At 43.8% G+C, this 12,954-nt stretch overlaps 1 protein-coding gene across 1 annotated transcript in view; it reads left to right on the forward strand.

The window, feature by feature from the left end:
• The window catches only part of ARPC5L (actin related protein 2/3 complex subunit 5 like), an 85,367-nt gene that overhangs the window by 63,964 nt on the left and 8,449 nt on the right, over window positions 1–12,954 (forward strand). Inside the window, exon 3 of the mRNA XM_089693384.1 lies at window positions 81–257. Coding sequence (XP_089549510.1) covers window positions 81–257 — 177 coding nt within the window. The remainder of the gene's footprint in view (window positions 1–80; window positions 258–12,954) is intronic.

Consider the following 12,954-nt stretch of genomic DNA (forward strand, 5'->3'; position numbering starts at 1 on the left):
GTGGAGTTGGACTTTAAAAACATGAGAGAACACTGATTTGGCATTATTTGCTTCTGACTTCATGCTCTTACTCCACTCAGGAACGAACCCAGGCAGTTGTACTGAAAGTCCTGACATCATTTAAAAGTAATGAAATTGAGCAAGCAGTAAAAACACTGGATCGAAATGGGATTGACCTGCTTATGAAATACATCTACAAGGGGTTTGAAAAGCCTACAGAGAACAGCAGTGCTATATTGCTACAGTGGCATGAAAAGGTATGTAAGTATGAAGACAGGCTAGAAAACCTGAAAAGCTAGGTAACAATATGAAACAATACTTCTAGCATCACACTGGACATTTGCATAACTGAAAGTGTATCTATTGTCATCCCAAGAACACATATGTAATATGTTGCAGCTTACCAGTTCTTGGATATGGAGGCAAAATAGTTTTTCGCTTTTGCAGTAATTTTCCTTTCTTTTCACCTGGTGATCCTGCCACTAACACACTTCCTTTGACCATGCTTACTCACTGTACTGCATCTATGGATGGACAGAGTTGTCACCCTGAGACAGGAAGTGTGTTTGGGTTACAACTCCCCCCCCCCCCTTCATCTTCATAACAAAGGTTGGATATGTTATGCAGTTTACAGGGAAGAACTGGACATGGCTAACACAGTAACACCCCTAAACGTTATACATTCACAAGAACAATATTCTAGAGTAGGACTTTAAAGGCCTCACATTAACAGCTATATCACAGATGAATGATTAAAAAATGATTCTACAGTACAGGTGCAGGCTTCTTTAAATCGTTATCTCTGGGTCGTATGCAGCTACTTTTAAGTGATTGGACACTGGCAAAAAAAAGCTGTAGGGACATCGCCATATAACTTCTGTTATTTTGCTAGTGTCTTTAGTGATGAACCTCTTCTCTCTACTCAGGGAAGTTTGCCTTCTTATATGGAGATTTTCTATTTGTTTATTCCAAGCTGATTCTTCTATTAATATGTTGCATAGTTAGTAAAGTTGAATAAAGACTCCAGTTCAACCTGTGTCGCACCATAGTCACAGTGGCTTTTGGTGCAGCTTGTGGATCAAGTGACTCTTTAGCAGAGCTTTGGGGACTATACCCAGACTCCACCTGATGGAAGACCCAGGTTTGGCCTGTAGTGTTGCTGTCATTCACTGGATCCTACTATTTTTGCGTTCTTTTACATGTAGTGGAACACATGGAGTCGCATAAGCCTTTGTCCTTGAAGACCCCTGAAGTTTATGCATGTAGTGGAGGGCAAAGGTAGGCAGGAGTTAATTCCTGCTTCTGATTTGGTTAGTAAGGGTGGAAGCCTTCTAAACATTCACATCTCAGGGTGCTCATATTCTAATAATCCTTTATGAGTGTGGGGTAGTTGCCATCCAAGTACTTGCTTATGTGGCAGAGATCAAGTTAACCTTTCTTTTTAAATTTTGCCACCACTGGTTTCTTTAGGCTTGCTTTTGGGGTGCTTTTGTGCACATGCAGTCCGGTAGTGGCCAGACTTGTGGTTTCTACACCTGTACAGCCCGGCGCACTAACTCTACACCTCCTAGCTTCTGTGGACTTACTGCACCTGCACAGCCTTCCCATCTCTTCCACTTTGGAGATGGACTTTGAGCTGGCTAATCAACTGGTCTTGGCTTCATTGCAGGCACATAAGCAATCAGAATCACAATACCTAAATTGTTGCGGCCTATAGATGGCTGAAACTGAGGCATTCCTCTCCCTCCATGTTTGCTGCTGAGGTTTGTATACCCCCTGGGGACAATATTTACTAGCATGGCATGTCCTAAATAAAGGGGAAAAGGGTCTGCTTTCTTAGGGTCAGCTTTTAATTGAGTTGGGTAGTTGAGTAGTTCCTCTGGTACCCTAGTAGTTGTAGTCTGTCTTCTGACTCTTTGCCTTCCTCTTATCATTTGGCTCTTTTTGGAGCCACTCTAGTCTCTTTCTCATCTAGAGAATATTTTTCTGCCACAATACTAGATTACCTGGTCAAAATTTCAGGCCTTATTGACGTCATAGATGGCAGGGGTTCACAGCTGTTTTCCTCCTCACTCCTGAATATTTGATTTCGTCCTTGAGTCAGGAGTAGTCCCTGAGGAGCAGGATCCCTTGTGTTTCTGAGACATCAGGATGACACCCCTACTACTGAGATTTCACCCAAGCTTAAGGTACTATACAAGAGCTACCCTTATTAACACTGTACATTCTTTCTTGGCATTGGAGCAGCCTGTGTCTGCTCACCCCAGGGTGTCCAGTATGGGGTCACTTAAATGTCCTATTCCCTGACTTTCCCAGTCAGTTTGCTAATACAGCCTGCACTATATGGGGACTGGCCTCAACCAGAGAAGATTTTTTTATTTTCTCCTCCAAAAGCATTTGTCCAACAATATCCTAACGAGGAAAGTTTCCTTTGTAAGCCAACACTTTCTGTGGTAGATCCTGCCACCTTCTGCCTTAAAAATACCATCATGGCCCCTGTTTTATAGTTGGTAAAGTTAAGTAAAGATACCAGTTCAGTGTGTGTGTGTTTGCTTCCATTTTCCATATCCCTGTACATTGTGCTTGCTAAAAATCACATCTAAATGCTGATTCACGCATGTGCGGTGTAGGTTGAAGCTCAGGTTTCACAGCTAATTAACACAGTAGCTGTTCACTGGTTCAGGTTCAGGACAGGATTAGCTCAGGATTTTATCCTGTTCACAAATATGTGGTTTAGAAACTGTTCCCACTGCACCTGAACCGGACCGCACTGCTCAGAAATCGTACATAGCTCTTTGTTTTAAACCACACTGAATCCGCAGCAGGAGAGTATCAGACAAATGTGAACAGGCACCATAAGAAGCAATGTTATTTCACATGTCATGCGGATTGGATGCATTTTAAACTGCATCCAATCCTCATATATCTGAACGGGCACTAAACGTTTTTGAATTCACATACACTCTGCTGACATCACCAACTTTGGAAGGGAGTTACACACATCCTTACTGCTTTAATAGTAAAGAACTCCTTACGCAGTTTAATATTAAACCACCTTTTACCTAACTTTGTGTTGCTGCTCATCTTCTTTAGAGACATTGTGTTATAGAATCGTTTCCTCCCAATGCTAGAGTCCCCAAGATTTGTATGTTATCATATCCCCTATTAAGCATCTCTTCTCCAGGTTGAATACGTTTGTAGTCCTTCATTAAAATTGATGTGCTCCATCCCTCTAAGCTTGGTTGCCCTGCTCTAGACTTTATCCAGTTTAGGCCCATAACTCCTGAGGATTGGTGACCTGAACTGGTCTGAACTGGTCCAAGGCGGAGTTTTGTAAAGTAGTAGAATTAGTTTTATTTCTTGAGTAAATACCCTTTTAAAATGAATGCTAATAGTCTGCTGGCCTTACTTGCTGGAGTTTGTCATTGCATGCTATTGCTGATTCTGTGATCTAGCAAGAGCCCCAGACCCTTTTCCATCCTTAATTTCCCCAGAGGCTCTTCCCCTAGCAAGTAACTTGCAGTCATATTTTTAGCTCCCAGTTGCATTACTTTACATTTTTTTTAATATTAACCTATTCAATACCGGACTGTTTCACCCCCTTTCTGCCCAGGCACTGTCACACTTTGAATGATACTTAGTCATGCATCTAATTCATTAAAATTTTTTGTTATAAAACTTTGCAAATAAACTTTTTTCATAAACTTATTCCAAAATGTATTCTACTACATTTATTGGTAAAAATAATTAACTACAGTGTGTGTCATTTAGTCTGTGAAAATACACTTGTAAACACCATCTAGATCCCGGTGTGTCTTCACCACTGAGAAGCAATGGGAATCCTTCCTGCCTCAGGAAAGGTATTTTGGTATCTGTTGTGGATGGTACCATGGGTCTTAGTCTTGCTCATTCTGTTTCCGTTAAGGCAGTCCTCTAGAGTAGTGTTTCTCCGCTGTTTTTCATTCAAGGCACCGTTTAAAATTTTGCACAATCTCAAGGTACCCTATTCTAAAATGTAAAAAACTAAACTAATAGTTTTCCATAATGCAGCATCATCCACACTCATAGGGCACCCCATACTAGAGATGATTTAGTGTTCTAAAGCAAACATACCTTTGCACATTGGTACTGACTAGTATTCTGCAGTAATAGTGATTCTTTCTCCCTCAGTTTCTATCCCTCATTCAGCTAATGTGACCCCATTGTGGACAGAAAAGGGCAGGGGGGGACAAGGATGCTGTGCAGGCGCCCGATGTCCTCCTTATCAACTGATGTTGTTGGGATGCCAGCAGCTAGAAGGTTTTAATGGTGCACAATGAAAGCCTGTGGCTTTGTGAAACTAAAAGGCAGGCCTAATGCACCTGTTGACTTGTTTTCGGGCATTTTTTAGGCATTTTGTCAAGGCAAACCCAGTACCAAAAATGTAATATATTGCAACCTGCCAATCCTTCGATGTGGTGGCTGGATTGTTTTTCTTTTTTTAGGTTTTTCGCCCTCTTTTCACCTGGTGATCTGGCCAGTAACACACCACCTATATTAGAGTGTGCCCCCACTCTGCAGGCAGGACCTTTTGGATAGCAGCATTAACCGTCTGGTGGGAGGGTAGTGTTAGATGTAATAGCAGATTTAGATACACTAACAATTTGAAGCCAAACTCAAGCTTACACTTTATAAATAGTTACAGCAACAGCTTTCTCTTTTGGGATAAATGTTTTACATAAATTAAATTGTAACTGGTTTTCCTCAACACTCAACTGCTACATGTGCAGGACAGCCTGTTCTTTTGAAAAACAACAGACTTAATGGCTTGATCACCAGGTGAAAATATAAGAAAAGCCTAAAAAAGAAAATTAATGCAACCATCACATCTAATAATTGTTAAGATGCAATATAATAAATGTTTACTTTTGGGTTTAATGCTGCTTTAAAAGCAGCCATTATCCTGTGATGGACATCACTGGTGTGGGCTCAGGAATACATCCAAATTCACTGTCTGTGAACATAGTTTGCCGTGCCATCCAAGAATGCAAGGTAAATCTTTGTCATGCAAAGAAGAAGCCATATCTGAACATGATCCAGAAACACTGACATCTTTGAGCCAAAACTCATTTAACCACTAGCCTACAGGGCACTTATACCTCCTTCCTGCCCAGGCTAATTTCCAGCTTTCAGCGCTGTCACCCTTTGAAAGACAATTGCGTGGTCATGCAACACTGTACCCATATGAAATTTGTATCATTTTTTTGTGACAGAGCTTTCTTTTGGTGGTATTTAACCACCTCTGAATTTTTTATTTTTTTCTTAAACAAACCAAAAACCACTGAAAATTTTGAAAAGTTTTTTTCTTAGTTTTTGTTATAAAATTTTGTAAATAAGTGATTTTTCTCCACTGATGTGCGCTAATGAGGCTGCAGTGATGGGCACTGATAGGCTGCACTGATGGGCACTGATAGGTGGCACTGATGGGCATTGACAGGCATTACTGATGGGCATTGAAGGCAGCACTGATATATGGCACTGACTGGCGGCACTGACTGGCACTGATAGGTGGCACTGATTGGCATTGATAGGTGGCACTGATTGGCATTGATAGGTGGCACTGATGGGTGACACTGAAAGGCAGCTCATCTGAGCTGCCTTTCAGTGTCACCCATCAGTGCCACCTATCAATGCCTATCAATGCCAATCAGTGCCACCTATCAGTGCCAGGGCACTGATATGTGGCATTGATGTGCACTGGTAGGCACTGATATGTGGCACTGATGGGCACTGGCAGGTGGCATGGATGAGCACTGAGAGCTGGCACTGCTGGACACTGACAGGTGGCACTGCTGGGGCTACACTGATCATTAGGGTACACTGATCATCAGTGTCCTGATGATCAGTGCACATGTCCCCTCCAAGAAATGCCGATTTACCAGCTCTCCTCTCGAGCTGTCAGCGTGACAGCTCGTGAGGAGAGAAATGCCGATAACCGGCATTTCCCTGTTTACATGCAATCAGCTGTGATTGGACACAGCTGATCACATGACTGAGCTGACATCTTCGGCTTTTTCCGTGGATTGGTGAACCACTGTGTCCGAGGGACACAGCGCACCGCCGATTGCCGCGCTCCTGGAACTGCGCATGCGCGGTGAGAATGGGAGTATGTCATATAACGTCCTCCCAGGACGAGAGAACCGCCTTGCATCCATTGGACTATATGGCGGGCGGGAGGCGGTTAAAATGGTCTTTTGCAAAGTGAAAACTGCTCTGTGGTCAGACAGATAAAAAATGTAGCATTCCTTTTGGCAACCATGGGCGCAACAGGGGAGAGGGACCTTCTGACTTATCAGAGCTCAGTTTACGAGCCTGCATGTCTGATGGTATGGGGTTGCATCCATGCACATGGAATGGGCACACCCGGAAAGGCACCATCAATCCTGCAAGATATATCCAGGTTTTAGAGCAGCATATGCTCAGGCAAGAACGAGACAACAATCCTCTCCCAAAACTCCAGCAAGTGGTCTCTGGTTTCCAGATGCCATACCATCAGCGAGGTGTGACTGTCCCAAATTTATTCTGCGCCAAGACAGCGACCCCAAACATAAAGCTAATGTCATTAAGAACTACAATTAAGTCCATATATATTTGGAGGCAGGCACAATTTTAGGTTTTTCAGGTATTTACCAAAACATATTTAAGCTATAGTATAATATGGATATGGGCTGGAAGTCCTCTCAGGTTTAATTTGAGGGTATTTACATCCAAATTGGAGGAAGGGTTTAGTAATGACAGCTCTTAAGAGTAGCCATCCCCTGCAATGGCCGAGTCAATCACCTGATCTCAACCCAATTGAGCATGCATTTCACTTGCTGAAGGCAAAACTAAAGGCAAAAATACCCACAAACAAAGAACTGAAGACAGCTGCAGTTAGAGCCTGGCAAAGCGTGAGAAAAGAGCAAAACCCAGTCTTTGGTAATGTCCATCGGTTCCAGACTTCCAGGTAGTCATTGCCAGTAAAGGATTCTCAACAAAATATTAAAAATGAACATTTTATTTATGATTATATTCAATTGTCCAATTACTTTTGGGCCCTTGAAAAAAAAGGGGGGGTGGCTACTCTTAAAATCTGTAATTCCTAAACCCTTCCTCCAATTTGGATGTACATACCCTCAAATTAAACCTGAGAGTGTGCACTTTCAGCCCATATCCATTATAGAACTATAGCTTGAATATGTTTTTGTAAATATGTTTTTGTAAATATCTGAAAAAAAACTAAAATGGTGCCTGTGTCCAAATATATATATGGACCTTAACTGCATCTTCAACGTAAAGAAGAATGAGTCCTGGGAGTGATGGTTTGACCCCCACAGAGCCCTGATCTCAACATTGAGTCTGTCTGGGATTACTAACCACAGATCTTCTATGGATGTACACTGTCTCGAGCACGGGAGCGTGGTTTTTCGGAGGATCAGGGTAAGTATAGCTCTTCCCTAAACCCCTGGTCAAAACGAGCAGTTTTCCCATGCAGTACGGGCACAGCCCCACTGCATGGGAAAATAAAAAATGTATATGGAGTTCTGCTTTAAGATAGTTCTTAATGACATTGATCATATGTTTGGGATCTTTGTCCTGCTGCAGAGTAAATTTGGGGCCAATCACAAACCTCCCTAAAGGTATGGCATGATGGGTTAGTATCTGCCTGTATTTCTCAGCATTGTCGTCACAATTGTTTCTGACCATTGATTCTGACCAAATCTCCAACTCCATTTGCAGAAATGCAGCCCAAAAACTTGAGAGGAACATCCACCATGCTTCACTGTTGACTGCAGACACTTATTATTGTACTGCTCTCCAGTCCTTTAGTGCAGCGTTTTTCAACCACTGTGCCGCGGCACACTAGTGTGCCGTGAGATATTGTCTGGTGTGCCGTGGGAAAAATTGCCTCGGCTCACAAATAGACAATCATTAGAACAGCAATGGGCAAACTACGGCCCGCGGGCCGTATACGGCCCGGCGGACCTTTTAATCCGGCCCGCGGAGCGTGATACTGTCAGGATGATCTGTCCCCCTCGACGTATCTGCGCATGTGCCGGAGATCGCCGATCGGCTGCTAATGCCTGAAACTGGCACATGCGCAGATACGTCGAGGGGGACAGATCCTCATAGGAGACAGATTTTCATGCTACACCGGAACGGCGAGAGGAACGCGCGGAGCAAAGGTAAGTGAATTGACACAGGGGGGGCTTGGGGACTTAATATGGGGGATGAATTACTATGGGGGATGTATTACTATGGGGGATGAATTACTATGGGGGATGAATTACTATAGGGGGGATGAATTACTATATGGGGGATGAATTACTATATGGGGGATGAATTACTATATGGGGGATGAATTACTATAGGGGGGATGAATTACTATAGGGGGGATGAATTACTATAGGGGGGATGAATTACTATATGGGGGATGAATTACTATATGGGGGATGAATTACTATGGGGATGAATTACTATATGGGGAATTAATTAATTATGCTTACTATGGGGGAATATTACTATACTTACTATGGATGACACGTACACATCATTCATCTACTCTTGGTCCGGCCCCCGGGTCCAATATATGAACCCATTGCGGCCCTCAAGTCAAAAAGTTTGCCTATATATAAAGTAATTCTCTTGAATAGGAATCAAACACAAAGAAATTATGTTATAATTACTTTATTATGTGTTGATGCCAGAGTTGCACCTTTGAACGGAATCCATTTATTTTATCTGTACTTGTAAGCAGATTTTCATTTCGGCCTTGCATTCGTGTGTTCAGCTCATTCAGATGATGAAAAATATCTGCCAGGTATGCCAGCCTTGCACACCACTCATCACTTGCAAGCAGCTTTGCGTAATCTGACCTCTCATTTGTCAGAAACACTTTAAGTTCCTCCCGCAGCTCATACACACGAACCAAGACCTTGCCACGCGACAACCACCGGACCTCCGTATGAAACAGCAAGGTTTTATGCTTCGCTCCCATCTCTTCACACAAAGCTGCAAACATGCGACTTTTCACGGGTCGTGACTTTACAAAGTTTACCATGCGCACAACATCATCCAACACAGGAACTAGGTCTGCTGGTAAAGTCTTGGCTACGAGGGCCTCACGGTGTAAAAAACAATGCGTAACAATCACATCTGGATTTCTTTCCTTCACTCTGCTTACAAAGCCTTTGGTGCGCCTGACCATGGCTGCAGCTCCATCGGTGCAGACACTTGTGCAGTTTTCCCACTTAAGTCCTCCTTGTTCAAGGTATTCTGATGTGACCCGAAAAATTTCTTCTCCTGTTGTTTTTTCTGGCAATGCCTTGCAAAAAAAGAAGTTTTCTCTAATTGCATCACCATCCACAAAACGCACATTGGCCAAGAGTTGAGCATGTCCACTGATATCAGTAGACTCGTCAAGTTGCAATGCAAATTTCTCACTGATACGGATCTTTTCCAAAACCACACTTTCTATGTCTGCAGACATGTCATTAATACGTCTGGAAATTGTGTTGTCTGAGAGAGGGACTTTGTCTATTTCCTTAGCTGCTTCAGGTCCGAGCATCTCCTCTACAATAGCTTTGCAGGCGGGAAGTATTAATCTCTCTGCCACAGTGTGCGACTTTTTTGACTTGGCTATAAGTTCAGCAACTTGATAGCTAGCTTTAAGAGCTCTTTCATTTACCTTTGTGGTTTTTCTCATGAAAGTTGCCTGTTTCTCCGTGTTTTCACGCAGGTGAACAAAAAAGTCTGCATTCTTGTTTTGAAGCGAAGGGTGTTTCGTTTGGAGATGGCGTTTAAGTTTACTTGGGACCATAGCACTGTTAGATAGCTTTTCACCACACACCACACACAGTGGAGTTGGTTTCTTTGCATCTCCGGTGAAAGTAAATCCAAATGAAATATAGCTTTCGCTATATTGCCTTGTGCCAGAGAATTTCCTTGAGCTAACCATCTTTGCTTTCTTTTGATCCCCACTCATACGTGGGCTCTTATCTGGCTCTGAATTTTGTTCAGAGTCCAGTTCTTTCCTTTTCAAAAATTTGTCCATCACTGCAGTATCTGCTCCTGTCTCACTGTCACTCAGTACTTACTGCGCTTGTCTCCTCCAGATAGCCGCTGTCCGTCACACTCAGCACTCCATCCAGATCCATCAGTCAGCGCTCTTCTGCTCCTGTCTCCTCCAGATCCATCACTCAGCGCTCTTCTGTGCTGCGTCCGCGATAATCCTCCAGAGTCCAGATCCTTCGGTGCTCTTCTGCGCATCGGCGATCTATTGCGATGTCTTCTCCTGTCAGTGTAACAGTGACACCGGAGCTATTTATAGTCCGTAACATGCGCTCACAAATAGACCAATCATTAGATTCTAATGCAGGGGTGGGCAAACTTTTTGACTTGAGGGCCGCAATGGGTTCATATATTGGACCCGGGGGCCGGACCAAGAGTAGATGAATGATGTGTACGTGTCATCCATAGTAAGTATAGTAATATTCCCCCATAGTAAGCATAGTAATTAATCCCCCATATAGTAATTCATCCCCATAGTAATTCATCCCCCATATAGTAATTCATCCCCCATAGTAATTCATCCCCCATATAGTAATTCATCCCCCATAGTAATTCATCCCCCATATAGTAATTCATCCCCCATAGTAATTCATCCCCCATATAGTAATTCATCCCCCATAGTAATTCATCCCCCATATAGTAATTCATCCCCCATATAGTAATTCATCCCCCATATAGTAATTCATCCCCCATATAGTAATTCATCCCCCATATAGTAATTCATCCCCCATATAGTAATTCATCCCCCATAGTAATTCATCCCCCATATAGTAATTCATCCCCCCTATAGTAATTCATCCCCCATATAGTAATTCATCCCCCATATAGTAATTCACCCCCCATATAGTAATTCACCCCCCCTATAGTAATTCATCCCCCCTATAGTAATTCATCCCCCCTATAGTAATTCATCCCCCATATAGTAATTCATCCCCCATAGTAATTCACCCCCCATATAGTAATTCATCCCCCATATAGTAATTCATCCCCCATAGTAATTCATCCCCCATGTTAAGTCCCCAAGCCCCCCCTGTGTCAATTCACTTACCTTTGCTCCGCGCGTTCCTCTCGCCGTTCCGGTGTAGCATGAAAATCTGTCTCCTATGAGGATCCGTCCCCCTCGACGTATCTGCGCATGTGCCAGTTTCAGGCATTAGCAGCCGATCGGCGATCTCCGGCACATGCGCAGATACGTCGAGGGGGACAGATCATCCTGACAGTATCACGCTCCGCGGGCCGGATTAAAAGGTCCGCCGGGCCGTATACGGCCCGCGGGCCGTAGTTTGCCCATTGCTGTTCTAATGATTGTCTATTTGTGAGCCGAGGCAATTTTTCCCACGGCACACCAGACAATATCTCACGGCACACTAGTGTGCCGCGGCACAGTGGTTGAAAAACGCTGCTCTAGGACCTTACAGGTGGAGAGTACCTTTCCTTGTGATCCTTAGCTGTGCACCAATTGGTTGCTCGTCAGGAAAGGGGAGTCTTGTGCTCTTTTAACGCCCAGCAGAAGTGCATCTGCTGAGCAAGTAAATGAGGCACTGGCCCCATTGAGAACTATTCCTTCAGGTTACCCTCTCACGCAGAAGCACTGGGGTGCTCAGGAAAAGCACATGCTGAGCAGCCAAATCAATCTTCAGTAACTGCTCCATTAAGGGGCAAAAATGCTGCAAAGCAGGGCTAAAAAAAAAACAAACACTTGCCTGGTGTCCAAAACTGCATGTCCTGGGTGTGTGCATCCTTGTTACAATTTCAAAGTCATCCTTTCGTGAATCTCGAGGCCTGAATTTTTCATGAAGAGGCACAACTTCATAATGAAGCCTTCCGTTTGGTGGTGGCCTCCCTCTAGCTTCTGTAGATATCAAGGTTTTCTACCTGTATGTCCTCTTCTGAGCCAGGCACTAACGCTTCTTACAAATTGTGTTTGGGGAAGCTTATTACCAGTTTGTGTCTCTCCCTTTTGGTCTGTCCTCTACTCCTTGGGTATTTACCAAGGTGTGCCGGCTCCGGTCCTGACGTTGCAGAAATAACAAGGGATTGCTGTGATTGGTTATCTGGACAGACTTCTCCTCTGAGTGAAGACTCATTCTTTGCTTATGGACAATGTAGCGCTCGCACTGCACCATCTGCAGGAGTTGGATGGGTCCTGTGCTTCAAATAGTCTGCTCTAACTCGAACAGGACCCTGGATTGTTTGGGTCTGATGATTGACTTGGTGAAGGCCAAAGTGTTCCGTCTGCTGGGTAAACTGTGGAAGCTTCAGGTGGCAATTAATCTGCTGCTTTCCCACAGGCAGGCTTTCCCTGCGATCCTGCATGTAAGTTCTGGACTCATGGTATCCTCCTGCTTTGAGGCGGTCCAAAATGCACAGTCCCACACGAGAGGTCTGCAGATGGAAATCCTCTTTAAGTGGGAAAAGTCTTTCCTGTTCTTGGGACAATCAGATTTCTCTGAATTGGTGGCTCCAATCTCCGTAGCCTCTGGCCAGGGGAGTCTTCTCTTCTGCGGGGCTGGGCGTTTGTCACTACAGATGCCAGCCTGTCCAGATGGGGAGAAGTCCAGGGGCCAAGGTCGGGTCAAGGCCACTGGACAGTAAGGGAGGCTCGTCTATTGATCTGTGTCTCAGAACTTTGGGCAATTAGATTAGATTATGTCTAAAGCAGTGGACTGGGAAGAATGGTCTCCGCAGCCAGAGGTGTTTCGACAGCTCTGTCTACTGTGGAGCACACTTGACGTGGATTTCCTGACATCCTGCTTCAACAGTGAAACCATTATCATATCTTTAATGCATCTCCTCTTTTTAAAGTGATTGTAAGCCCTCACCTTGTAAAACCATGCATTCCGATATTAAATAAATTAAAATAGA

This window comes from Staurois parvus, unplaced genomic scaffold (genome assembly GCF_062004578.1).
Source record: "Staurois parvus isolate SC_StPar_1 unplaced genomic scaffold, SC_StPar_1.0 ptg000630l, whole genome shotgun sequence".
Taxonomy (NCBI): domain Eukaryota; kingdom Metazoa; phylum Chordata; class Amphibia; order Anura; family Ranidae; genus Staurois; species Staurois parvus.